At 41.3% G+C, this 26,640-nt stretch overlaps 1 protein-coding gene across 11 annotated transcripts in view; it reads left to right on the top strand.

Annotated features, from left to right (window-relative positions):
- fat1a (FAT atypical cadherin 1a) overlaps nt 1-25,709 on the top strand; it is a 102,082-nt gene extending 76,373 nt beyond the window's left edge. For 3 of the 11 annotated variants that reach the window (XM_012859332.3, XM_036137490.1, XM_012859360.3), the window contains 16 exons: nt 1,447-1,833; nt 3,206-3,420; nt 5,239-5,376; nt 5,569-5,712; nt 9,352-9,549; nt 10,186-10,779; nt 11,725-11,947; nt 12,037-12,168; nt 13,224-13,381; nt 13,940-14,408; nt 14,656-14,809; nt 16,136-16,246; nt 16,332-16,975; nt 17,947-18,084; nt 20,896-20,931; nt 22,575-25,709. In XM_012859332.3, coding sequence (XP_012714786.2) covers nt 1,447-1,833; nt 3,206-3,420; nt 5,239-5,376; nt 5,569-5,712; nt 9,352-9,549; nt 10,186-10,779; nt 11,725-11,947; nt 12,037-12,168; nt 13,224-13,381; nt 13,940-14,408; nt 14,656-14,809; nt 16,136-16,246; nt 16,332-16,975; nt 17,947-18,084; nt 20,896-20,931; nt 22,575-23,248 — 4,415 coding nt within the window. In that variant the 3' untranslated portion in view covers nt 23,249-25,709. Of the gene's footprint in view, nt 1-1,446; nt 1,834-3,205; nt 3,421-5,238; nt 5,377-5,568; nt 5,713-9,351; nt 9,550-10,185; nt 10,780-11,724; nt 11,948-12,036; nt 12,169-13,223; nt 13,382-13,939; nt 14,409-14,655; nt 14,810-16,135; nt 16,247-16,331; nt 16,976-17,946; nt 18,085-18,320; nt 18,691-19,964; nt 20,025-20,895; nt 20,932-22,574 lie in introns of those variants that run through there. The other 8 variants (XM_036137491.1, XM_036137489.1, XR_004931107.1 and 5 more) reach the window with 7 other exon arrangements.
- Nucleotides 25,710-26,640: the final 931 nt, after the last annotated feature.

Below are 26,640 nucleotides of genomic sequence, written 5' to 3'. Positions count from 1 at the left end.
CAGCTGTAGGTCAGCAAGGCTTCAATCACTATTTTATCGTTCATTAATTAAAGCTGAAGGGGACACTCTGCATATAATGCGAGCCTTTTCATTTTCTGCTTTTAAAGCAACAGCTTAATTAACCAAAATGTTTCCAGCTCTGTTTAATTTTCAGCATTTCAGCCAAGGGACAGAGATGAGCGTCGTTAAAAGAACCATATAGGACAATATAGGCAGGAATAACTCATAACAATTCTCCTAAGTATCATCAAGCGATCGTCTTCTGAATGCTGCGAGCGGATGAAAGCGATGAGAATCTATATGAGCGGAGTTCCCTACGGTCATCTCTCCTGCGTGATAATGAGATCTAGACAGGATGGAGGGCACTCACCTGATAAATGGGACTATAACAGCGTATTCCAAATGGGGACCACCTGCAGGAAAGCATTATGATTATTATCGTGATCAGTCTTTGTCTTGTTTCCGGGTGCATCGCGCTGGTGGGAGGACATGAGTTATGAGGACGGGGTGGATCAGACGTTTCCAGCTGGTGTTCACCTGAAGCACAGTGAACCACGGATCATTTACAGTGCATCGCAAATGTATTCATACCCCTTGAGCCGTTGCACGCGTCGTCACGTTACGACCATAAGGGGTAGCGCATTTCAAATGGCATTTTATGTGATGGACCAACATAAAGGACTGAATAATAGTGAAACTAAACAACAAACTAACTGAAAAGATGTTTGTGTGTAGGCATTCAGCTCCTAATTGCTCTGATACTCCTAAAAATAAATGAGTCTGTGGGTGCCAGCAGACTCATCGGGGATAAAGTTGTAGAGAGGTTTGATTTTAAAATAATATCCCAAGCTTTGAAGATGGCAAAGAGCAGCGTTCAATCAGAGGATATATTAACTGCAAGTCTACTTCCTGTCCATCTAAACTGACACGCCAATGGGAGTAATATGCTGTGTGTGCAACCCTGAACAACCCTTTAAACATAAAAGTCAGCCTGGCAGCATCAGGAGCAGGGAGAGACAGAAGACTGGTATAATCGCAATGAATATGGTGGTTCTACATGCAATACTTTTCACATTTTTTATTACAAAAACATTTAAACTGCTTTATTTTCTGTGGATAAAACATGGAAAATTGTGAAAAATACTTTGCAAATGATCAGAGGGAGCGGTGTCGTATAATTCTTATAATTCAGTGCCCCCTTAAAGCAGCGATTAGCAGGGTTAAAAGGGGTATGTGTCCCCCTGTCGATCAATGTTATCATTCTCACCAGCTTGCAGAGTGAGATCCTGGGGGGAGTGATAATCATGTACAGCCAGACTCAAACTAATTTTGAATTGAAAGCAGTCACATGAAGAACAAAAATAGTGATTACTGAAGTGCCGTAAACGATAAAATTTAGCAAAAAAAAAAAAAAAACCTGAATCGTAATTTTTTTGGTCATTCCAGGTATTAATAGTGACATCGTCTACTCCTTGGCCGACTCTGCTGATGGATCCTTCTCTATCGACGAGCAAACTGGCGTGATAACCCTGGAGCGGCCGCTGGACCGGGAGGTGCAGTCAGTCTACCAGCTGAAGGCCCGCGCCAGCGACCAGGGCTCCCCGCGCTACTCCTCGCTGTGTGAGGTGGTGGTGTCGGTGCTGGACATCAACGACAACCCGCCGGTGTTCGAGCACCGCGAATACACGGCCAGCCTGTCCGAGGACGTGGCCGTGGGCACCCAGGTCGTAAGGGTGCAGGCGGCCAGCCGCGACGCGGACGCCAACGGAGAGATTTCCTACAGCATCATCAGTGGGAATGAGCACGGCATGTTCAGCGTGGATCCCCGCACCGGTACGTGACGAGAAAGGCAGTTTTTTTTTTTCTTCCAATCTGACGTTTCTCATCTCCCAGCTGAAGTTCTCTCAGCATGGCTTGTGTTTTTGTTCCATCCAAAAACTATCAGGCCGAATTTTATTACATTTTATTTTGATTAGAATAGCTCCTGGTTGTGAATGAAAATGCTTCATTCCTGTCTAGGTTTAATTTTAAATTCAAGCTGCTCCATCATTGATGAAAATATTTTAGTTTTCTTCTCTCCATGAGATGACCTGTGAAAGCCTAAAATATTCAATGTTTCTGGTAATAAGATTTGCAGCGTAACAGGAATTCTTTTCGAAATTAAACTCACCAGAAGCCATTATTTGCTCTCTAGGATGTTGCAAAGGAATTATTTTCAGGCTGGGTTGTGATTAGCTCACTGAACAAGGGCTGTGTAACACCAAATATACAAGCAAGCAAGGAAAAAGCAAAAAAAAAAAAAAAAACCTAGTTTTAATTTTCTGCTGCAAGCAGTAATTAGCTGCTATCCAGGAAGGGGTTTATGTCAACTCACATCTTTTGTGTAACACAATCCCTCCTAATGTACTTTACTTGCTTGTGTTTTAACAAAACATTTATTACTTTATCTTTATAATAGCCTTTCTATCTGTTCATCTACCTCAGGTAGAAGGAAGCACTTATTGCTGGAACAACCTTTATAGTGCCTATTAAAAGCCAATGAGAAAGCAATATCCACAACAGTAACATTGAAAACTACTCAACATTGCATTAATTCTCTTCTTAAATGGTCGCCACAAAGTAAACAGGTAAATGCAACAAATTAGATGTACAACTATACATTCAGCTTATGAGACAAGGCGATGCCCAATATTCGTTTCACCAGAATCAGATAAAATGAGTTTTGGCAATACTTTTATGAGTGCATTCTAACATATAACGATGGATTCTGACAGCTAGAATGTTTCAACAATGCCACAGTTTAACTATATATTAACAGCAATATAAATGGCTTTTAGCCCGACTCGTACCTGCAGTCAATTTTTAACTAGCTATAAACCACGTATGGCATAAATATTATCCAATGATTAATATTAAGACAAACTTAAGGTACATGCAGCTTTGGACTTTTTTAGGACTTTATTAATAGTATTAATCATAATACTGACTGCAGGTACAGACCTAACAGCAGGGGGTGCTGTTGTCACATTTAGAATGAATCAGAACGGCTGTATTTTCTGGACAAAACAGGCAAGGCTGTTCTTGCTCCCCTAGGTACACGCCCCACTATTTGATAAGCACTGGACTAGTCTATATGTAGCAGTTTTTATGCTTGTCTAGGTTTAAAATAAAATTGAAATAAATCCCATTTCCCATTCTCTTGCAGGGGACATATTTGTGATTGAGGCGTTGGACTACGAGGTCTCCCATGAATACTACATCACCATAGAGGCTACTGATGGGGGCTCGCCTCCGCTCAGCGACATCGCTACCGTCAACATCAACCTGACCGACGTCAACGACAACAAGCCGGTCTTCAGCCAGGAGGTTTACACCACCGTCATCAGCGAAGACGCCGAGCTGGGGAAGAACGTATTAACAGTAAGGATTCTCATCTCAAAGACGGAGCCGAGGTCTTTTTTTTTATATCGGTGCACTAACCCATAATCCCTATAATTATTCGCTGAATCACTATCACAAATCTGCACCTGTGGCAAAGCACCATCTGGTGGAGCGGCTAAATTAGGAGCCCTGTTCCTCTTGCTCACTGCAGCCCGTCTTCTTGTGCGATATCTAACACACATATACTTGAGCTGAAGAAATCGACCGCATGTGACACATTAGGCCTAATATCCAACTTGAGGTATTTGTAACCTTTAGTCAGTCACATTTTGCCTCCCTATTAATTCCTGCCTTCCCTCAGTTTGAAAATGATCCCCACTCACAGCCCTTCATCTGTCTATCTAAGGTGCCTGAATATGAATTAAGCATCAGAACATTAGCTTTTAATGTGTGCCATTGTCTCATACTTGTAAATCCTTTCTGTGCACTAATTTCCCCAGGGATCCCTTTCAGTATTTGACAATTATTGGGGTTTTCAGTGTGTGCGTATAGAATTTGTCGTGAGTGTGTGTTGCGTATGAATAAAGCTGCATAGCTAAAACAAATCTGCTTTGGCCCAAGAAAGGGTTTTTGTGATGTAAGAAAAAGGATGAGGGAGAGCAAGATGGATCATTTCTAAATGTTTTCCAGATATGACGTGGCATTTATCCTTAATAACACAATGTGAAAAACAGACAAATCTGTTAGGAGGAAAAAAAGGCTGCTGCATTGTGCGCATTCTTAAACTAATTATTTTTTGAATCCCCGTTTTGTTCAGTTTCTACGTTGCGGTTTATTTCCATATACTTCACACCTTTTTCCGTTTCACATCAATTCGACAATTAATAAAAGGCTTACTTTTGACGTCTTTTTTTCAAATTCAATACAAAATATTTTACACTTGTATTTACACTGTATTTAATGACGTGGCAAAATTACTTTATTTTCCAGGTGTATTTATTTACATGGTGCACTATAATTTGGTTGGGAAAAATCAAAACATGTTTCAACAAATACAGCCATATGTACTTAGACCACAGCAGACTAAATCTCTCTCTCTCTCTCTCTCTCTCTCCCTCTCTCTTACCCTTTAAGTTTATGTACCGTATTTTTCGGACTAAAAGGCACGCTTAAAATCCTTGAATTTTCTCAAAAAAATTACCGTGCGCCTTATTTGTGATTGCAATACTTGTTTTGCTTACTGACCAAATTTTATGTGGTACAGAAAAAATCTGTTTAAATGTATAAGTACGACTTTGGCTAGCAGCAAAGCCGTGCACTCAGTGGATATTCGGAGCATTACGGTTCACTGTGTCACTACATGATAGGACCAATGAGCTGTCTACAAGACTGCCTGCCTGTAATGTCTAAACTAGAAGTGCATTCATGTAAGGCAGCCCTAGCAACAATAAACAAAGTTAATTAAATATAAAAGTTTATTTTGGCCTTATGTTAGAAACAGGGCAGTGTAGTCCAACCATTCTGTCCTCCCGACAGAGATGGATAGCTCTCCCTCTCAGGAGAGAGCAGCGTACGGGGAGGTGAGGAGTGATATTACACACTTGGGAAGAATATTTAATGCGCCTTATAATCCGGTGAGGCCGTATTTATGACTTGTTTAAATACACTGGTATGTTTAAATACACTGGTAAATAAATAAATGCTCTGTGAATACATAATAATGACTTCCTGTGGCATTTTCTTTCTTTTTTTACCATCCGCTTGGTCTTCCAGATGCAGACCAATTTTTGTTGTTTGATTTTCTTACTGTGATATAACAAGACAATAAGGACTGTTCGCTGATTCTTTGACTCAAAGGTGATGGCTGAGGATTCTGACGGCTCTTCCTACAACAACATCCGCTACTCCATCGTGGACGGCAACCAAGGCAGCCCGTTTACCATGGATCCGCTCCGGGGGGAACTTAAAGTTGCTCGCCAGCTGGACAGAGAGAGAGTAAGTGGAGCAGCAGATACATTTCTCACTATCCTCATGCGATGTAACTCATCGAGGGACTAAGTGCTGTGCATGCAAAATCCAATCGGACTTGTGCTAGACTTAATAGGGAGAGTTGTTTAGTGATCTCCGTTATTGCTTAGAAGAGCAACTTTGTGCATTTACAGTAATTCCTTTCTGTGTTTCTGTCAGACATCTGGATACACTCTGAAGGTGGTCGCTGCGGACAATGGCGTGCCCCCTCTCTCCAGCAGCGCCATAATCAACATCGACATCTCAGACGTCAATGATAACCCACCCCTTTTCTCCCAGGCCAACTACAGCCTCATCATCCAGGTGAGAGCGGGAGGAAGGGGTTAGTGCAGATTGCTAATTAGAGTGAAAAAGATAGATCGAGCAGGAGAAAGAGACAAGGGCCTGCAGGAGGGATTGCAGCAGACACAGAGAAGGATTAAGAGAAAGAAATAACGGAAAGCTTTGCGAGTGGAATATCAAGAAGCAAGTAGGAGGATGAAGGAACAACAAAGGTAGGAAGAAGCGAGAAGCAGGGGGATCGAAAGACAGAGCTTGAATCCTAAACGTAGGAATGCAGATCAGGGATGGAGGGAGTGATGGAGAGTGAAATCTGCAAGGTGCAAAGATGAGAAAGGATGGCTTATTAGAGTAAGGTGGAAGGATGAGAGGCATTAAAGGGAGAGGCATCAATGAAGTGGAGAACGCTCAGTAAAGGCGAGAACGCTTTCTTCCCCGGCTTTTTAGAAAGACAAAAAAAGAGCAATATCTAAGATGATAAATGAAGGGACAGATAGACTGAAATTAACTGATGATGAAATTAACAAATTCAGCAGGTTTAGATCTCATGTTGGATTATTTTTATCAAGACTGAGTGTCTTGATATGACGGCCCATTATGAGAGGGACTTTCTGACTTAAAACACCCACTAAACCAGTCGAGCGCTTTGATCATGCTCCGGTAATTATTTCAGGGATAAAATAATAAATAGGCTGCAAAAAGTCTTTTTTTTTTGTCTGCAGAAATCGGTGGAGCTGAATATCAAGAGCTCCTACACATCCATCCATCCATTTATTGGCCATACATTTATACCCAAACCTTATATTTCAGCATTAAAAAGCCACTAAACAGGTCTAGAAAGCTAATAATTTAACCCTAGAATAATTTGCAGTTTCCATCAAAAAATGCCTCAGCACTTATCCGCGGCAGGTGCTGGTGAGACGAAGGGCATCAGGTATACTATAATTTTAATTATGGACGCAGATTGGGTATTTGCAGGATTTTTGGTTCAGTGGATAAGAGTTTATTTATTCCATGCCAGCTCACACCGAACTTTGTCTAATGGCACTTTACAAGACGAATTGGAGAAACGATTAGAACGCAGGTGGGAAAAGGTTTCCACAGCTCTGTTGATGCAACATAAACGAGACGATTTGCCTCTGTCAGGACATTCCTAGTTGTTTGATAATTTAAGTTTTCACTTTACACCGGCTTAAACTTTCAAATTATTTATTTATGTAGTCATTGGACAGTACCCATGCCGACCTGCTACAGTGCGTCAGACCTGAACATTGCTTTACCACTTCGCTGGCTGTATTTTATGCCCCATTAGGGCTTGATCAAAGTATCGCTGTAAATTCCCTTAAATCAAAGCTGGGGGAAAGCCCAGAGTATACATGTACTGTACACACCCACAGGAAGATCAATAGCCTTTTTTAACAGTCGACAATGAATGTGAAAAGATTCAATAGATTGTCAGATCTTTTTGTTCTTTATTCAAGCACAAAAACACAAACACTTTCTTTTAAAACGCATCCTGTTCTTTTAACTCGTACTTCTGATCAGTAAGAAAAAAAGACGAGCTTTGTAGAGAATAAAGAAACATCAAGTTATCTCTCATTTAGTCAGAGGTCAGCGAGAAAGCATCTTACAGCAGGTTGATGCTTAAAGCGACGTTCTAACATCACCATGTCATGTCCTACAGATAACATGGGTGTGCATGGATGCTGCTGTGAACACTTTGCATTACTCATTAACTATTTTACATGTACAGACATTTAATTGGTCTGGTTTAACTTTTTTTGTTGCCTTGACAAAATTCAAAGTACATGCAAAAAAAAAACAGCTCAGTGGTTTATCCACTCATTTTGATAAATGGTAAATGGTAAATGGTAAATGGACTGAACTTATATAGCGCTTGATGGCCATGTTTGCAGGAAAATACTTAAAAGTCAGATGAAAGTCTTTATTATTAGTTTCAAATTTGATATACCGAATGTTGATCCTGATGATATGGCTAAATAAAATGTTAAAGGGATCTAAACGGTTTTACTCCAGGATGCACAAAGGTTGTTGGTAGAGATATGAGCTTATATTGGTCTGTTGATGAGTGTCACTCAACAAAGAGTTGCTGGGGAAATAATCATCAATAATCTATAATCATTTTTACATAGATGGATACCCAAAGTCCTGTGATACATGAGCTACTCTATGCTTGGGATCTTTGCTGTCATTAAATTTTATTTTTTTTATTATTATTTTTTTTTTTTTTGGTGGCACTTTAACTTGGATCTGATGTATAAAAATTGACCAGACTAATTTGTGCCTCAGGTTATGACTTCTTTCTTCTTTCATTCATCTTTTTTGACATTTAGTTGCTGAAGTTATTGCAATGTGAATATAATCAAGACGTGAAATTCCATTTTTAGGCAACTCTTAATACTCATCTGGTATTACACCAATACTTCCTTCTCCACTTTTGCTTGTCTTTAGATTGAATGTGATGATCTTTGCAGCTATACAGACTGCGGCCCAAGCCTAATACATATAGACTGATTTTCACCATCTGCTTTTGGTTGCTCCCCACTTTTGGTTTGGACCAGTTTCGGCTTGTTGACTTTTGTGCGTCATTCTCAGAATGTTGTATTCGGTTGTCTTTAAATGTAGGTCACCGCAACATTTACACTACACATGTGTGTCATGAAAACATTGTTATTGGTCAACAACTCGTCTTTGGTCTGTGAGCTTGTCACGCTGAAGTACAAGGGACCCACAAATCTACAATGAAGGAAAATTGCACAGTATGAACTTAGCTTTACAGGCCTCCATAGGCCATAAAGCCCCTGAATAGTTGCTTTGTTTTAGGAATTAATATCAAAACTTGAACCTTCTGTTGTACAGATTCATAATAGACACCGTTATGTATTTCAACCGTTTATTTCTGTTAATTGTTATCATTTAGGGCTTAAAGCCAATGCCTATATACTATATAGTAAATTATTTAATACTCAGGCTCCAATTTCATAAATTACTGCATAAATGCAGTGTGGCATGGTAGCAATTAGCTTGTAGCTGCTGCTTCTATTCTAATGCTATCTGTTGCTTGTGCAGCTTTTTTCTGCCACACCTTTTCCTTCCACTCAATTTTCCAAATAATTTTATTGGACACAGCCCTCTTTGAACTGGAAGCTTCATTAACAGTACCTTTTGTGGCTTACCCTCTTTGTGGAGGGTATTAATAAATGTCTGCCGGAAAACTGTCAAGTCAGCAGTCTGTCTGATCACAGTATAGGCCATAAAAATACTTTTTTTATACATGAAAATATTTAGTTTGAAACAGAATTTTGGGTTTTCGTTAGCTGTAAGTCATGAATATCAAAATGGACAGAAATAAAAGCTTAAAACGCATCACGCTGTATAATGAATCTGTATCATATTTGACTTTTGCTTTTTAAAGAAAAAAAAAATGACTGACTGCATTTTTAATAACATTCCAATTCACTGAGATGGTGGGAGGTGGGATCAATTTCAGCTGTTTTTATTTATTTTTTTCTCTCCTCCAGCTCGGCAACGGGCTTTCAGTGCATGTTTCACCACACAGCCGCATTTCTGCGAACAGAGAAGTAAATAACTTCAAGTAAAGCGCGTCTTCTGATCACAGCTTGCATCTGTCGTGTCTCTTAGGAGAATCGACCCAAAGGCACAAGTATTCTCCAGCTCACCGTGAGCGATCGAGACGCCTCGCACAACGGCCCGCCTTTCACCTTCACTATTGTGGATGGCAACGAGGGGGGTGCTTTCCACATCAACCAGCAGGGAGCTGTTGTGACCATGGGGGTGCTGAGCAGGAAAACTAAAGAAAACTACCTACTTCAAGCACAGGTGAGTCACAGAGCCGAGGTGAGACAGGGGTTGAGGGTTCGCATTGATTTAACTGTCAAGCTGCAGCAGACTTGTGTTCATCCACATTCTTTTCCCTGCTGCCTACTTCTAACCGGTCTGGGTTTCTTTAAAGCACCCCAATCACCTAAGCCCCCCTGAAGTATTTTACTAAGAGCTCGTGGCACTGACAGTAACTTTACCGCAGCGGCTGAATAGAGGCAGACATTAAGTCAAGCAGCTGCTTCAGTGCTCCTTTTAAAAGACTAAATAGGAGACAGCAGCTTTGATTTGGCTTCGTCACGTGTTACCTCAGTGCAAGGAACAGAGGAGAAACGTGTGGGCAGATGGGACACGAAAAGTGTGATGTCGTTGTGCACACAAGACTCAAGCTCAGATTTGAGTCATCGCTGTCGTTTTTTTTTCTCCCCCCTCTGTGCAACCAAATAGCAAATCCTGTGAAAGTGTGGTTGTTAAAATGTTTGATCTTGTCAGTGTTTTGTTGGCTCTCAGTATCTGGTGCGTTTGCAGTATGTGGATGCTGTTAACTGAGGGGACCAGGCAGAGCAGCGGAAGGCTTTGATTGCTCTCTGCTGTCGGAAAACAGATAAAGCTTCACGGCCCTCCTCTTCTGTGCAGGTGTCGGACAGCGGCAAGCCTCTCCTCTCCTCCACCGCCTTCATCAACGTGCGCATCATCGAAGAGAGCGTCTACCCCCCAGCAGTACTTCCACTGGACATATTTGTGTCTGTGGCTGGCGACGAGTACCCCGGGGGCGTATTAGGGAAGATCCACGCCACCGACCAGGACATCTACGACACCCTCACCTACAGCCTCGCTCCTCCAGCGTCCTCCTCTGCGGATGAGAGCGGAGCCTTGTTTTCAGTCTCGGCCTCAGACGGCAAAATCATCGCCCTGCGGCCCCTCGACGTGGGCCACTACCCCCTCAATGTGACAGTGACCGACGGGCGCTTCACGACCCCAGCGGACGTCAACGTGCACATCCGCCAAGCAACTCGTCAGGCCCTGGACAACTCCATCGCTGTGCGCTTTGGAAACATCGCCCCAGAGGAGTTCATCGGGGACTACTGGCGCAACTTTCAGCGAGCGCTCAGGAACATCGCCGGGGTCAGGAGGAGCGAGGTTCAGTTAGTGAGCCTTCAGCCCGAGCTCGGAGACCTGGACGTCCTGTTGACTCTGGAGAGATCCGGCAGTCCGTACCAATCCCAGGAGGTAAGATCAGCTAAAATAAAAAGTTCAATTATTAGGGCTGAACAATTAATCGCATTTTCAATATAATCGCGATTTAAAAAAACGCAATTTCCAAATCGCAGAGTCTGCAATTTTTGGCTATGTAACAATCAGGGAATTAGACACGTCCATTAGGTGTTGGTAAAATGTTTAAAGTGGGTTTGCTCCACATGGAAGGGAAGACAGTTGCAGCAGTGAGATAATCTAATTTTATTACTTGTTTTAGAGTTTATATAATCATACATAGCATTAAGTACAGGTCAAACTGTTTAATACATAGACTTGCTTGTTGGTTGCACTTTATGTTCAACAAGGATTGATGTCCAAATCAATTAAAAGCTGTTCTCTTGAATAATATTCTGATCATTCTTGATCATTCTTGTTTTAAATAGTCCTTGTTTACAAACGTCTTTATTTAGACGCCATTTTTGTTGCTTGTGGTTAATGCAGAGAAAAGTCAAAATTGCAATTTTGGTTGAAATATATCGTAGTCAGAACGCAATCATTTCTGCTCTGAGTTTAGATGCGGGTCTTTTAGCAACTAATCCGCACAGCGAGGAAACAAATGATTTGTCGTTTGTATATGTTTAAAAAGACATGATGAATTAAACTGGGGGGGAAAAAAATCGCATTAAATCGCAATATTAAGAAAAAAAAAATCGCAATTAGATTATTTTCCAAAATCGTTCAGCCCTATCAATTATACTTTTTAACACAGTTTAAAAATCCACATTCTAAAGTAAAAATCGTATTATGTTTTAGGTAACAGGCCTATAGAAACAAAAAATCCTATCTCTTAACTGACTTCATCCCACTAATGTTTGCTAAATATATTTCCATTTTCTAATTTTGTGTGTTAGTCCTGCTAATGAGCAGGAAGAACACGCTGAGTTAGTACTAATCCTTTGACTGTTGAATATGCCTCAGGTCGTCTTCCGTAAGCTCAACTCCTCTGCGGCTGTGATCGAGGACATGATCGGGGTCCGGATTGTGCGCGTGGTCCAGAAGCTGTGCGCGGGTCTGGACTGTCCGCTGCACTTCTGTGACGAGGTCGTCTCCCTGGATAAAAGCGCCATGTCCACCTACAGCACCGCCCGCCTCAGCTTTGTCACGCCACGGCACACGCGGACCGCCACCTGCCAGTGTGACGGTGCGTCAGTCACGCAGACGCACGCGTTCGGTGTTCTGTTGTCTGTTGAAGCTCTGGTTCTTAACTCCGATGTGTGTTGTGGCATTCAGGTGGCAGATGTCCTGTGCTGAACAACCTGTGTGAAAACAACCCCTGTCCAGAGGGGATGGACTGTGTGGCCGACCCTAGAGATGCCGTTTATAGCTGTGTGTGTCCAGAGGCCAAGAAGGGCAAATGCTCCGGTAAGAATTTTACTTTTTATTACAAATCCTTTTGCACGTCTCTTTCTATCTTTGATGGTAAATCCAATGTAAAAAGGCTGCCTAATGATGGTAGGGCTGCAATGTGAAAACCCTTCAATATTTCTCGAAGTAATTCTTACAAAAGTCCTGTCCGGTTACCGGCAACAAATGACTTTGTCTGGTGGATTGAGTATAAGCAATTATTATGTGTTTGAGAGCTTTCTTTTAAAGTAATAAGGGAGTTAGTTCTTGATTTGCCCTGTTGTACGGACAGAACCAGCTCATCAGCCCTGCTCATACCACCCGGTTGCATAAACACTGAGGAAAACTAGAGGTTTTCCGTCGATTTCTAATCTCTAGTTTTTGACAAGCTTGGATCTGTCAATATGGTCTCTCTTTGAGAACAATTAGATATAAGAACAATATTTAAATTACCTTTTCATCGTTGTGAACAGTCCTCAATTATGTGTAGTTGGAGCAGGTGTGATGTCATGCCCTTTTTTGGCATTAAAATACCTTTTTTTTAGTAAATAAAAATAAAGACACAATTTTTATAGATTTGCCATTTTAAAAGGTCTTTGAATGGTTAGCGTGGCTAACATAGTTATAATAGTCTCTGTATGTATTCCCTGGATAATGTAAACTATTGCTGTGAGCTGAGGTTTCTAAAAGGCTGCCAGCGTTTCCAAATCCAGCATTTTCCATTACAGATTGAGGTGAACAGTGAAAAGGCTTTTGTTTCACCTTATTTAGCCTTTCTGTTATCTGCTGGAAGTCTTGCTCTCTCTCGCTTTCTCGCAGCTATTTTAAGGACTTTGGTCCATAGAGTACACCTTCTGTCGTCAGAATTTAAAAGCAGAAAACGTAAAGTCATCCAGGTTTTAATGTCATCAAAACATGCCTGTAGTCGAAGTAATTGATTGGGTTTGTCAGGATTTCTGGATAAATATAGCTGAATGTCAATCTCATCTAATGTGCTATTGTAATGTTTCACCACTTCTGAATAAACAATGCTTTTTTGCTTTTTTTAATGTTTTTTTCAAATCATGTTTCAGACGGCCACTCACTGACATTCAGGGGAAACGGTTATGTGAGGTACCTTCTGATGGAGAATGACAACAAGGAGCTGATGAAGCTGTCTCTCAGGCTCCGGACCTTCTCCAGCCACGCCACTGTCATGTATGCTAAAGGGACAGACTACAGCATCCTTGAGGTGTGTTGTAATTAATTTTCTTGTCCCGTTCATCGTGTGCATCCCCAAACGTCTAAACCTGTGTTCTCCTAACTACCCACCATCTCCATATCCGAAGAGCCAAATAAAGAACAGACCGATCCCCTTTCTGAGTCCAATCAGCTATGTGTATGAGAGCCGAAGGGTTCAAAAGGGCATTTAAAAACTCCATTCACACGGCTGACTATGGGAACGGGGCTATTTAGGAGGAAAACAAACTAACTCAAGCTATTTTAGCTCTGAAAGGAAGCAGACAGACATTTTACACACATTCCTTTTTCAGCCTGTCTGGTAGAGCTCTCTGCATGCCAGACAAAGAGCCTTTTAAACTTCAGGCTGCCATCTAAGGATTTTAATACATATTGTTTTTACATTTTCAATGTTTCAACAGAAGTTAAAGTATACCAATGAATATAGCTTATTTTACCATATAAATAAGCTAAGGTGTAAGCTTTGTCAGAGCTGAGGGCAGGTTACATGATTGGCCTGTCTTGCCGTAGTCTTCACATTTAGCCTTTGTGTTTTTCGCCTTTGAAACAGATCGTAAACGGCCGCCTGCAGTACAAATTTGACTGCGGCAGCGGTCCCGGCCTGGTGTCCGTCCACAGCGCCCAAGTTAACGACGGGGAGTGGCACTCCGTTTCTCTGGAGGTGGATGGCAATTATGCCAAACTGGTGCTGGACCGGATGCACGCCGCCTCGGGCACGGCTCCCGGCACTCTGCGCACCCTCAACCTCGACAACAACATTTACTTCGGCGGACACCTCCGTCAGCACCCCTCCCCGCGCCTCGGCCCCAGCCCGCCGGTCACCAACGGCCTGCGCGGCTGCATGGAGGCCATCGCGTTGAACGGCCAAGAGCTGCCCCTCAACACCAGAGCGCGGGGGGGCTACGCCGTGCTGGAGGACGTGGTGGACGTGGCCCCGGGCTGCGCACTCACCCCGGTGGAGAGTTGTTCCAGCAACCCCTGCACCAACGGAGGGAGCTGCGTCTCTTTGCCTAACGGAGGTGAGAACGCTTCCACTGCTTTGATCGATTTAATTTAACTTTAAAGAAGGAGAATCATTCATTAGAAGCAGAAGAGACAAATCAAGTCAGTTTCTTTGCCAGAGTGGTTTTTATAAAAAACTTTTTTCCGTTTTAATCAAAAACACCTGCATAATTAAAGGGGAAAACCCATTCCTCATCAGAATTCTGATTGCAGAAATGCTCAGTGCCACTTCCTCATTCGCCTTCTTTTGGGTGAACTCCACAGGCTACTTCTGCAAGTGTCCTGCCTCGTTCATGGGCACGCACTGTGAGATCGCAATAAGTCCCTGTGCCTCCAACCCCTGTCTGTACGGTGGCACCTGCGTCCCCCGTGCAGACGACTTCTACTGCCAGTGCAGAGGGCAGTACTCAGGACAGAGGTATCGCACTGCTTCCTACTGGCTCTTCTTAATTTTAACAATCACATAGAGTACATAGAATTGTTTTGCCGTTGCATTTGCACAGCTTCCATGTGTAATTTTTTTTTTTATGTACAGTACAGCTTTGAAAAGTAGAACTTTATTGTGATTTTATTAGATGGACCAATACAAAATTGTGGTTAATAATAAAATATTAGGACAAGCATACATAGGTGAAGTTCCTTTATGATCAATAGTCTAAAAAGTGTTGTGTTAATTTAAATCAATGTTTTAAAACCACTTTCCACTCCTATTACAGCTACACGTAATATTGGAGGACATCTTTTCACATCTAGAGATATTTTATCTATTCTTCCTGGCAATATATACTGCTCAAAAAAATAAAGGGAACACTTGGAGTTACATTGTGTTGTTGAAGTGTTCCCTTTACTTTTTTAGCAGTATAGCTCAAGCTTAGTCAGACTGGATGTAAATATTTTGGACTCTGACTCGGATATAAGTCCGGTCTTAGTCTGGGCCATTCTAACATATGGATAGGCTTTAAATTAAGCTCAGCTTTTCTTCCAGGACAAACCAGCCTCCTGTCGCTGCTAAAGGAAAGCCTGCAGCCTGCATGATGCTGCCAACTTAATGCTTCACTGAGGAGATGGAAGAGTGTTGTCACTATTCCATAAAAGACCAGTTTTACCAAGTGAATGGCTGATAGTTTCCCCTTCATGTGGATCTCTGAATCTCCTCCAGAATTACCAAGGGCCTCTTGGCTGCCTCTCTGATCAACATTACCCCGTCTTCAATCATGTATTTAATAAAACTCTATGAGCAGTCTAATCCTTGGGATATTAATTGTTATAAACTTAAACTGCTTGAAAACTTCTTCACAACTTTACCCCTGACCTGTCAGAAGTTGTCTTTGGTCTTCATGATGTTGTTCAATCGCTCATGTTCTATAGCTGAGACCTTCACAGAGCGGTTGTGTTTATGCTGACATTAAATCACATGCAGGAAGACTCTGATGGCTGTTGGTTGGACTAGAGTTTATTTAGGAGTGTCGGAGTAAAACAATCTGAATAGAAATATACAGTAAATTTTCCTGATTTGTACGGGAAATTTTTTTAAAGACGTAGAATTTTCTGTCCACAATATTGTGTTGGTCTGTCACATCAAATCCAAATAAAAATACATTGAGGTTTTTGGTTGCAATGTTACAAAATGATGTGCTGAAATATAATACTAATATATCCCTCAGAGATGTAGAAAAATAACAAAATAAGCATTGTCAAATTGACCCCTTGTGTATTCTCGTATGGTTTTATTTCTGAAACTCAGGTGCCAATTAGGGCCGTACTGCAGAGACAACCCCTGCAAAAACAGCGGAAAGTGCATCGACAGCTTGGACGGTCCGGTGTGCGAGTGTGAAGCTGGATTCCAGGGAGACAGGTATGTGTGGAGGAAAATTCTCCAACCGGAAAAAAGGCGGATGTTCTGCATTAACACATCACTGGGTCCTCCTGTTCTGTCCAAGGTGCCTGAGCGACGTCGACGAGTGCATCAAGAACCCCTGCGCCAACGGAGGCCAGTGCCAGAACACGTACGGCTCCTTCAGGTGTAACTGCTCGCTGGGTTTCCGCGGACAGACGTGTGAACTCCCAGCCGAGGTCCCCAATCAGTTCGTCTCCACGTCCTGGAACATCGGCCTAGAGGAGGTGATCGGCATCGTGGTCTTCGTCTCCGTCATTTTCATACTGGTCCTCCTCTTCATTATCATTCGCAAGAGGGTCTGCCGCAGCAAGTCGAAGACGGGCGGCGACGACAGGCACCCCGGGGGTTCCGGCGTGCCTCAATCCTTCCTCCAGAGGCCTTACTTTGACTCCAAACTCAACAAGAACATCTACTCCGACATCCCGCCTCAGGTGCCTGTGCGTCCCATCTCCTACACTCCCAGCATTCCCAGCGACTCGCGCAACAACTTGGACAGGAACTCGTTCGAAGGCTCGACCATCCCAGAGCACCCGGAGTTCACCACGTTCAACCCAGACTCTGTTCACGGGCACCGTAAAACCGTGGCCGTCTGCAGCGTGGCGCCCAACCTGCCCCCTCCGCCTCCATCCAACTCTGTGTCAGACAGCGACTCCATACAGAAGCCCAACTGGGACTACGACTACGACAGTAAGTCGGCTAGTTTTCACTAGTGTTGCACCGATGCCATTTTTTGGCCCCGATACCCGATACCTGGCTGTGCAGTATCGGCCGATACCGATACCATTACTTTGAAATTTATGTGTGTGTGTATATATGAAGAACAGCATACTACATGGATGTACAATTATTGCTATCATGGCTTTTTCAAGCTGCTACCTTATTAAAGCAGGAAAAAAGACTAATACAAAGTGAATCCAGTAGAACTAGTGAGTGTCGGGAGAGAGAAGGCTGCGTTCAAGTGACATACAAACATCAAAATGGTATCGGTGCCCTATTTGTTGGTACTCGCCGATACCGATACCACCCTTTTAGTGCGGTATCGGCACCCCGGCCGATACTGGTATCGGTATCGGTGCAACACTAGTTTTCACACCTGACTGGAAGGTTTCATTTATAGGTTTGCGGTTTTCTTTTTTATGTACGGCACACATGAGCTGTAATCTGGTGAGCCTTTCTGTCTGTTAACGTTCGGTTCTCTTCTGAAGAGCATCAAATGTTTGACTTTAGTTATTATTACTGTAATCTGACACAACCTCCAGTGCTCTAATTGTTTGTACAAAAAACAGCTATCTTACATTTTCTTTCTGTTTTTTTTTTACACTTGATACCTGAAGAAGGAAGATGATATACATGCATCTTTAAATTCAAGCTTACAAAAGGCTTTTCGTACAAATATATCAATCGCTTGTTTGTTTTTTCAATCATATTTGCACTTAAAGGCTTCATAAAGATTGCTTCAGTTTATTTATAGTTTGCAGAAGATTCTGCTTACAGACGTAGTTGCAGTTTGTATCTTTTCACTCATTATCGCAGCACAAAACCTTTTTGCCTAAGTGTAATTTACAGCTGACGGCTGTGGAAAGACGTGACTCCCAACGAGAACGATGCTCTACTCTTGTCGGACAACGCTTGACTGATCTGCATCTTTACTTTTGCAGCTAAAGTGGTGGACCTGGATCCCTGCCTGACCAAGAAGCCCGTGGAGGAGAGCGCCTGTCAGCTGTACAACACCAGAGGCAGCATGTCCGAGGTCCACTCCCTCAGCTCCTTCCAGTCAGAGTCCTGTGACGACAACGGTACGTAGCCATGGTCGCAGGACACACTAATCTGATCGCACACTTTCAGAAATGTTTCATTTTTTCAACATAATATTTTGTAATGAGTTTATTCTTCTTTTTTGTGTGGTGTCTCGTAAATATACAGCTAACACTTTGAATTTGTGCATGTGCTGAATAAATGACCCGGTGGTGGCTGTGGGGTCACATGTCTTCTGTTTTTTTTTTTTCTGTTTCTTTTCGCTGCGGGGCTTCAGCTCCCATATGGATCAAATCAGTCCACAGATCCAGAACAAGGTTTTAAAGCAGGGGGGGTCCGGCCTGTAAGTCCTCAGTCACTGTCGGTACAGACGGAAGCAATCACAACGCCCTGTGCTGTGTAATTCTCCTGGGATTATTTATTTAAAACAAGACTAAACATTTGGGATCCGGCTCTTTCTTCTTACCTTGCCAGTTTATTTGACTTTATCTTCAAACAGCAGTTTGACGCTCATCGCTTCATTCTATTTTACCTTTTTCTTTTTAACTCCTTCTTTATTTTCTCTGTTTTGTTTCTCTCTGTTCTTTTTTTTTTGTCCACACTTTAGAGACAAATGGATGTTTAACATCAAGGAATATTTTGCCAGGGTACACACATTTATTTTATGTTGTCCCATTTCTTTTCAGTTTTACTTTTATGGTTTTCATCTCATGTACAGGCTCATCTCAGTGAATCTTTTTTTCAATAATACAATTCAAATTCTGATATTTATCACACACACTGCAAAAATAGACCTAAAAATAAGAATTTTTTTCTTAAAATTAAACTATTTTTCCTTGATTTGAGCAGGTAAATAGGACTATTTGCCAATTGAATAAGATTTTTGCACTTAAAATAGGAACAATTCATCTCCATTGTCTTATTTCAAGTGCAGTTTATCTAATTATCTTATTTTAGGGGTAAAGATACTCATTCCATTGGAAAATAGTCTTATTTACCTGCTCAAATCAAGGGCAAATACATTAATTTCATTTTTAGTTCTCTTTTTGCAGTGCAGTACTATATTTTAAGAATTTACTTTTGATTTTAATGGCTTCCAACTAATGAAAATCAACAGTACAGTTAATATAAAAGAGACTTAAGACGTGTATGTATATATATATATATATATATATATATATAATTCCAGAGTGGGAAGTTTAGTGGAAGGAAAACGTATTCAGCAAATATAGCCGTAGTCTGGAGAGAATTGTGAATCCAACCCAATCGGTAGTCATAAAAGAAAGTGCCTGAAACAAATTACTCTGTGTATATGAAATCTATGTAACAAGTAAGTTTTTCCTTTTGAAGTGAATTACTGACATAAACCTTTCTGTGATATTTTAATTTGTTGAGATGCACCTGTATATGATACATACAGCCCATCATCACAATGTTCATCCATACCTTCAAAAACCAGAATAAATCCAAATCTGGCAGAAAACCATTGCATAAATCTGCTTCTTGGTGCAAAATGTACATATCTCTGGGGAATTTCACCGATTCTTCCATTTGTACTGTCAGTGGCACCCTCTGGCTCTCAGTATGTAGTTGTTGTGTGTTATCTTGCACAAACAGAACCTGACCTCCCCCATCCTCCTCGCTCCAAACACAGTCCACAGTGTTACCCTCTGACATTGTCTCATCCCCAGCCATAAACCCCCTCAGAGACTCAGTGTTGATGCTTAAAGGACTAAAAGAGTGTGAGCAGCAACAAGGACAGCGATGTGTGTGGGACCTATTGCCTGTGCTACCATTACTCCAGCCATTTTCCATCTGTTTGCTTGTTTTTATTTTTGTTTTATTTTTGAAATGATGGAGGCTTTATTTGTACTAATGCCAGGTCTCTTTCATCCACTCTCCCCCCTCTGCCTCTCACAAGCCTCCATTGTGACAGTAATCCACCTTGTCAGTTCTGTTGTTGACACGGTGGAAGGAGAAGGTACTCTTCTGGCTTGTGTCCGCTGGTATTGGTGTCCTCTGTGTTTGGATGTCAAGTGCAGGTTGTGACTCTGTCATTATCTTACACAAACAGCCCTCGTCCAACGCGTTTGTGCGTTTTGGACAGGAATGTCATGTTAATTTGGGGATTTTAGTGATTTCTGGCCAGATTGGTTATAAAACTTCAGTAACTTTTTTAAAAACAAGCATTGGATACAAAATTTGGAATTTACTGTTGATTTTCTCTCATCCATACAAAGTCAAATATATACATTCAGCCTCAAATTCAAAACATACAGCCCCGCTATTAATGGTTAACAGTCGCTCAGCAACTTGTGCATCCACCTTTTCTAGCCATCTACAAGCCTGTTGGTTTCTGGATCACGGTTCTTGGCAGAACTGGTGAAAGTTTATTTAAATTGTTTGTTTAACGATACAAACACGGCTTTAGCATAGTCTTCATGGCTTTTGGGAGGCCAATCAGGACCCCTGGTTTGGATTAGAGAAAACCAACAATGAATTCAAACTTGTTCATCCAATTCTTGCTTTCTTTTAATAAATGAAGATGAATATTGTGTTAAATGCTAACAATAGTAAACGTATCGTTGAAGTAAATAATTAGCATTATTAGTCAGACATTCATGCCCATTATAAACATAGATCAAATCTCCTGACTATGTGTGTAAAAACCCAAAGGAAATCGGAAACCTATTGATCCCACACCTCCTGATGTGTAAGAAAATGGCAGAGCTGTTTTTGAACTCCCTTTCATTATTTCCCCTTCACTGTTTCATTGTCAAACTCAGCTGACTTGTTTGGGTTTTAATGTATCTTGTTCTTTCTCTTTCTCCTCCATCCTGCCTCGCATAAAGAGTCTTTTTTGGCTCATGATATCAAGAACCCAAGAGGTGACTTTTTACTTCTTTGTCTGTCTGGTGGTCCTGATCCCGTCCTGAAACACTTAACCACTAACTGTGAATTCTTAAGTACAAAGGGGTTAAACCTTTGCTGTAAGGTGAAGTTGGAATAACAGAGAGCTGCAGTGACATTTTAATATGTTGTCTCCATCTTTGTAAGATGATTGATCTCTAAAGCACCGCCTTGCATGGTTTGGGGCTGTAACATAATCTCGTATGATTGAATATGTTCCTCAGTGCCTAACTGGATGTATCCCATTTGTGTTTGTGTGTCTGTATTCACATTAATTAGTTTCTATATCCTATCATTAGCTTAAGGATTATTTTTGATAAAACATGATCCTAGATGAGCAGATCTGCATAAAACTTAGAGACAAGCAGAAGTTAAAAGACTCTTTTTAGCCAAAGTTCAGTATGTTAAAAGGTATTTGAAGGTGTCATTTTATTGTTGCAGTGGGCCATTTGTTGCACTTATGTGATATTTTGTTATAAGATTCAGATTTTGGAGCTTGCAGATGAATGTTTAGATGGCAAAAGCTCAGACTGCTGCAGTCTTGTTGCCAGACAGATGTCAAACAAATCAGAACGAAAACTGTGGTGAGCCAAAACTTCTGGCATCGTGTATCTTCATGGAACCAGCATCGACATATCAATGTATGCAATACCATAAAAGCTAAAGGTTTTATTTTACATGCCAATGTAATATTTATCCAGTTGGGCAGATTCTCAAGGCAGGAGACGCTTAAAGGCCAAAGAGTTTAGAAAGCACAGATTAGAAGGAGAGGAATAAAGAAAATAAAATCATAAATGATATCGTCATTACATAATTTAGGAATGTTTTTACCACTCCCAAGATTTTCTAAAGTCATGGAAGCCCTATTTTATTGCTACTTATCTGCTGTAAAGTATTCACCAACAATATAGCAATCAAATTATTCCAATATCATGGTATCTCCCATCCAACATTTTGCTTTAAGGGAACTTTAGTATTCTGCAGTGAAAATAAGCAGCTTTTAAATGTCGCTTTTCCATGTTTAGGCTTGCTGTGGGTTTGCTGTTTTATAAAATCCACTGTGCGGAGGGCAAGTGTACAAACACCTCACACTTTAGATCATTGTACAGCGGTGTCAGAATAAAACATAATGAACATTAACCTGAGTGAAAAAACAACCTGAAGAAGCCAAAAAAATACTTTAATCTAATGAATGAACAGACTGAGAGTTTTGACCCTGATTGTGTTGTTAATAAGCCTCTAGTAGGCACTTATTAAGGTGTTATTACCTATTAACTAATGCATATTACAAGGACCTTAATATAACGCGTTACCAAAAGCGGTAATGAAATACAATCCAAAGTGATTTGTTTGTCAAAATGAAAACTATTTCTGTAGATTTCCTGTCTAAAAATCTACCTCTACAGTTACATTAATAAAAACAATGACCGATAAGCTTAATGTTCTACTAAAACATGTGCTGTACGTGTCAGCGTGTTTACAGCTGTGAACATCAGGATTTTTCTCCTCTCTGTGTTCCTGCAGCTGTCACTCCTGCATGATGTTGAATATTAACACAACCTATGGTCATTATTTTCACTGCAGAGGCCTAATATTTGCATTTGTGCTTTCCAAACAACAGGATATCATTGGGACACATCTGATTGGATGCCAAGTGTTCAACTTCCTGGAATCCAGGAGTTTCCGCATTATGAGGTTGTGGAGTCCCCTGCGCCTCAGTACAACGATCCAAGTGCCATAGACACCGACTACTATCCCGGTGGCTTTGACATCGAGAGTGGTTTCCCTCCACCGCCAGAGGATTTCCTTGCAAGCGACGACCTCCCGCCACCACCTCTACCAGAGTACAGCGACCGCTGCGACACGCTGCGTTCCCTAAACAGAGACTTGAAGAAGCCCGCCTCGGGAAGCAACAGCTCCATCCACCAGCGCCCGGCCTTGCCCCAGATCTACAGCCTTAACCAGTACCTGCCGCATCACTCCTACCCAAGTGACGGCGGCGACGCTGAGGGCCAGGGCACTTCCTCCGCCTCTGCTACCATCACCCCTGCTTCCACCATGGGCAACAGCGGCTACAGAGGCGGGTTCGCCTTAGGCTGCGGCCGGGACTTTGACTCCACAGCCCTGGACAACATGTCAATGTCTCTGTACACATCCACGGCCTCCTGCTCAGACATGTCGGCGTGCTGCGAGGAGTCTGAGGTGATGATAAGCGACTACGAGAGCGGCGAGGAGGGCCACTTTGAGCAGCTGACCATCCCGATGCTCAACTCTCAACAGCACACTGAAGTCTGACACTGGATCCAAACAAAAGTGCCTGAACCCACAGCTACTCTCACTGGTAGCCGCTGACACAACACCGACACTAGAAACGCACAGTATGTGGGCACACAAAAAGAGCACCACACACATACTTGTCATGCAAGAGGGTTGACAGTGGTAGTAAAGGGCAGGGGTGCTGGTCATTCACCCCTTTGCCGTTTTGTATCTTTCTGCATTTGGTCCTTTCGTAGGGATAGTGTGTCATTTTGTGCAGGCCAGGGGGGACAGTTCATGCCAACTTTTGATTTACAGTAATTTTCTATAAGCTGCTGGTATTCTATTAGAAAGAAATGTGATGATATGACTCCAGGAAATAATATCCTCCACCAAGAGGTTGCTTGATAATGATTCTGCCCTGATCAGAGATTCTAGCTTGTCATGTTTCTTACTAGTCGTCTGGACCAAATGGGAATCGGAACAGAAATCAATGGAAATAAAAGATGAATATACAGTCAAATTATATCATACATGCAATTCAGCTCAATAATCCATGAATATATTTGACTTAAAAAAGTTAGACTTTTAAATACGTCGGTACGAAGAAGCGGTTTGTTCCCAGGTATGAATCGGAAGCACCCAGCCAATGTGTGTATGCGGGCCCCTTTGGGTTATGCTTAGACTGGATTGGTACTAAGTGGGCCTTGGCGGATATTGGGTCTCTTGTATGGGATCCACTTGAGTTGACTAGATATCAGGGGTTAGGTTGGGTTTAGTATCAGTAAAAAAGTAGGCGTTAGCTGGGTGTAAAACGGTCGTTGGGTAAAATTAATTCAAAAATCAAGGTCCCGCTGTTTACCTGAAGTTTTCCTACACCACACCTATCCATACAGTTTACATATGGTCAGCCATGTAGCTCACAGACAGTCCTATCAAGGACCCAGTTTTCTCCGCATTTCCAACCCACATGGGCCCCATATTTAAATGTTGGCCGGGCAGAAAGGGACAAAATGACAAAGCATGGGTACGAAACGGAGGTACAGATTAGCAAAAGGGGGAATTGAAAGGCCAGAGAAGATATGAAGAGGTTAAAGGAGGCCTTCTGTTGCTTCTACTTTCGCTTATATCAACTCCTGCCCCTTTGAGATGGCATTACCAATACTTTAAAGGAGATTTATTATGCTTTTGTTTACTGCTCTAGAAGTAGAACCTCCAATCAAGGCTTAAACATAAAAGGAGGAAGTAATTTACAACAATGTGAGCAAACACAGTTACGTCTGAGTTTATGTTAGCAGCTTCAGCAGAACCGTAGAGATCAAACCAGTTTTAAACAACATTTGACCAAAGTGATATTCAAGCCTTCTATGCACTAAAATTAAAATTAAAGTGAGAGACGAGCTAGTTGTTTGACAGAACGTTACTGCCTGGTGTACTTTCAGTGTTACATTAAAGCGGGTGGCACTTTGGCGCATTCTCCTCACAAACCCCTGCTAACCTGGGCATTTAGGGATTGTTGTTTTAGGTGTTAAAAGATCAATCTTGCTATACTGTCACACTGTTACAGCAGATGTTTTTGCAGTTTTTTCTTTTAGATTTCTGCTGCTGCTGTCACCTTAGCTTGAGCTCAATTACAAAAAGGATTAAGAGGTAATAAAATCTGTATTGCTCAAATAAAAATTTACTTATGTATGCAATTAAGAAAAGATCTAATTGTTAATGGATAGAAAATAAAACTTTATATTTTATAAAAAGCTAATTTACTTTTAAAAATGAATAAATACCCAAGTGGAGCTCTAGAAATGTAAAACAGAAAATGCCCAAAACAAGCATAATATATCCCCTTTAAGTAACTTGTGTCTCGCAGAAAAAGTGAGTTTCTGAAGTTTCAACTTTTCAGTGTAAAACAGAAAACATCCTAATAAAAATAAAAATCATGACAATATTTTTGTTTTTATAAATCAAGTGAGACATTTTTATACCAGTCCTCATTTTCAATGTAAATTTAAGTGTACAGTTTTGATTTCAAAGTTGACTAGGTTTTGTAGATATTCTATGCTTTTATTTTCAGTTTATTTTCAATGAAAAAAAAAAAGATTTAAATTGTGTAAAATCAGCCATTCTGTGCTTACATTCACTAAAAAAAAAAAGAACAGGAAAAAAAGAGAGAAGCGTGACTTTTCTGATCAGTGTACTCGTAAAAGTTTTATCGTCTCTAAATGCTCTTTGCAAAATGGGTCTTCAATGAACGACTGCATATTCTTGTGTTGTTGTTTTTTTTTTCTGTTTGTACATTTTGACTCTGAAACTTCTTTATTTTTCCACCGAGATAATGGGACCCAATATATTTATAGTGCAGAGTTATTCATGGGCACTGGGGAAGGTTTTCATGTGTCTGTGTGTGTCTGAGCAATGCTATGGTCTTGTTAAGGTTTTGATTGAGTACTGCCACGAGCTCACGCTTTCCTACCGGCAATAAATTATTCCTAAAAAATGCAAATATTCTCTGGTGTGCTTTTACTTCTGGACTGTTTTCTTGACTCACGTTGATGTATTTATGAAGTAATTCAGCTGTAACAATGCTGCTGCAGGCATTATTGTGTCTAAAAAAAGGATGTATTGTAGAAATGTTAATGCCCTCATCTTAAAAGTGATAGTTGAGGATTTTTGTTGTGGGGCTCTGTTAGAAGATTAAAAGCAGCTCATTTCCTACCTGCTGTAGAATCATGTAGCAGATTTGATGGCTTCTTTAAAATATATTAGTGTTAATAAATAATCGTATCTCCTGATCTGTCAAATACCAGTCAAAACTCAGTTAGGAGAGGGTGATCCTTCACCTATCTCAGGAAACCTATTAATAAAAAAAAAACCTAATCTAACTAAAATTAATTTCAGTCAAAGTAATTAACACAAAGATCAGATTGTCTGCTAATGATTTAGCAAAGTAAATGGAAGTACAAACAAACAAAAAAACAGACGCCAACTATGATATTTCTTACTGAGTAGTTTACAGATTTTGAAACGCTGATTCAAAATATTATCTTTGTTGATTAAAGATTGATTAAATAAAGGTCTTGTGGCTTAATTTTAAATTGTGATATGTGACGTTAAAAGTTCGGGCTGATCAGGCCTGGAACCGACGTGGACTTTGGTTTTAACAACCCGGCTTGACTGACAGGAATCTTAGCAGCTGTTCTGGCCATAGAGATCACTCGTAGTGGAAAAAATCTGTCGGTTCTTGTAAATTCTATGGGTGCCTCGTCACTTTGGATCGATTCAGAAACAAACTGGATAAGAAAAAGAAAAAGCACTCCTGTGTTTTGTCACAGAGAGTCTGTCGGGCAGATGTTAGGTTAGGCACCATCTTGTTTCTAGCTTTCTTGATGTCTGACCGCTTGTTCTCCCTCCTTTGTCTGCCTGCAGCTGCTTGT

Source organism: Fundulus heteroclitus, chromosome 5 (assembly GCF_011125445.2).
Source record: "Fundulus heteroclitus isolate FHET01 chromosome 5, MU-UCD_Fhet_4.1, whole genome shotgun sequence".
NCBI lineage: Eukaryota > Metazoa > Chordata > Actinopteri > Cyprinodontiformes > Fundulidae > Fundulus > Fundulus heteroclitus.
Note: the sequence above shows the minus strand (reverse complement) of the source record. Positions and strands in the feature narration are given on the sequence as shown.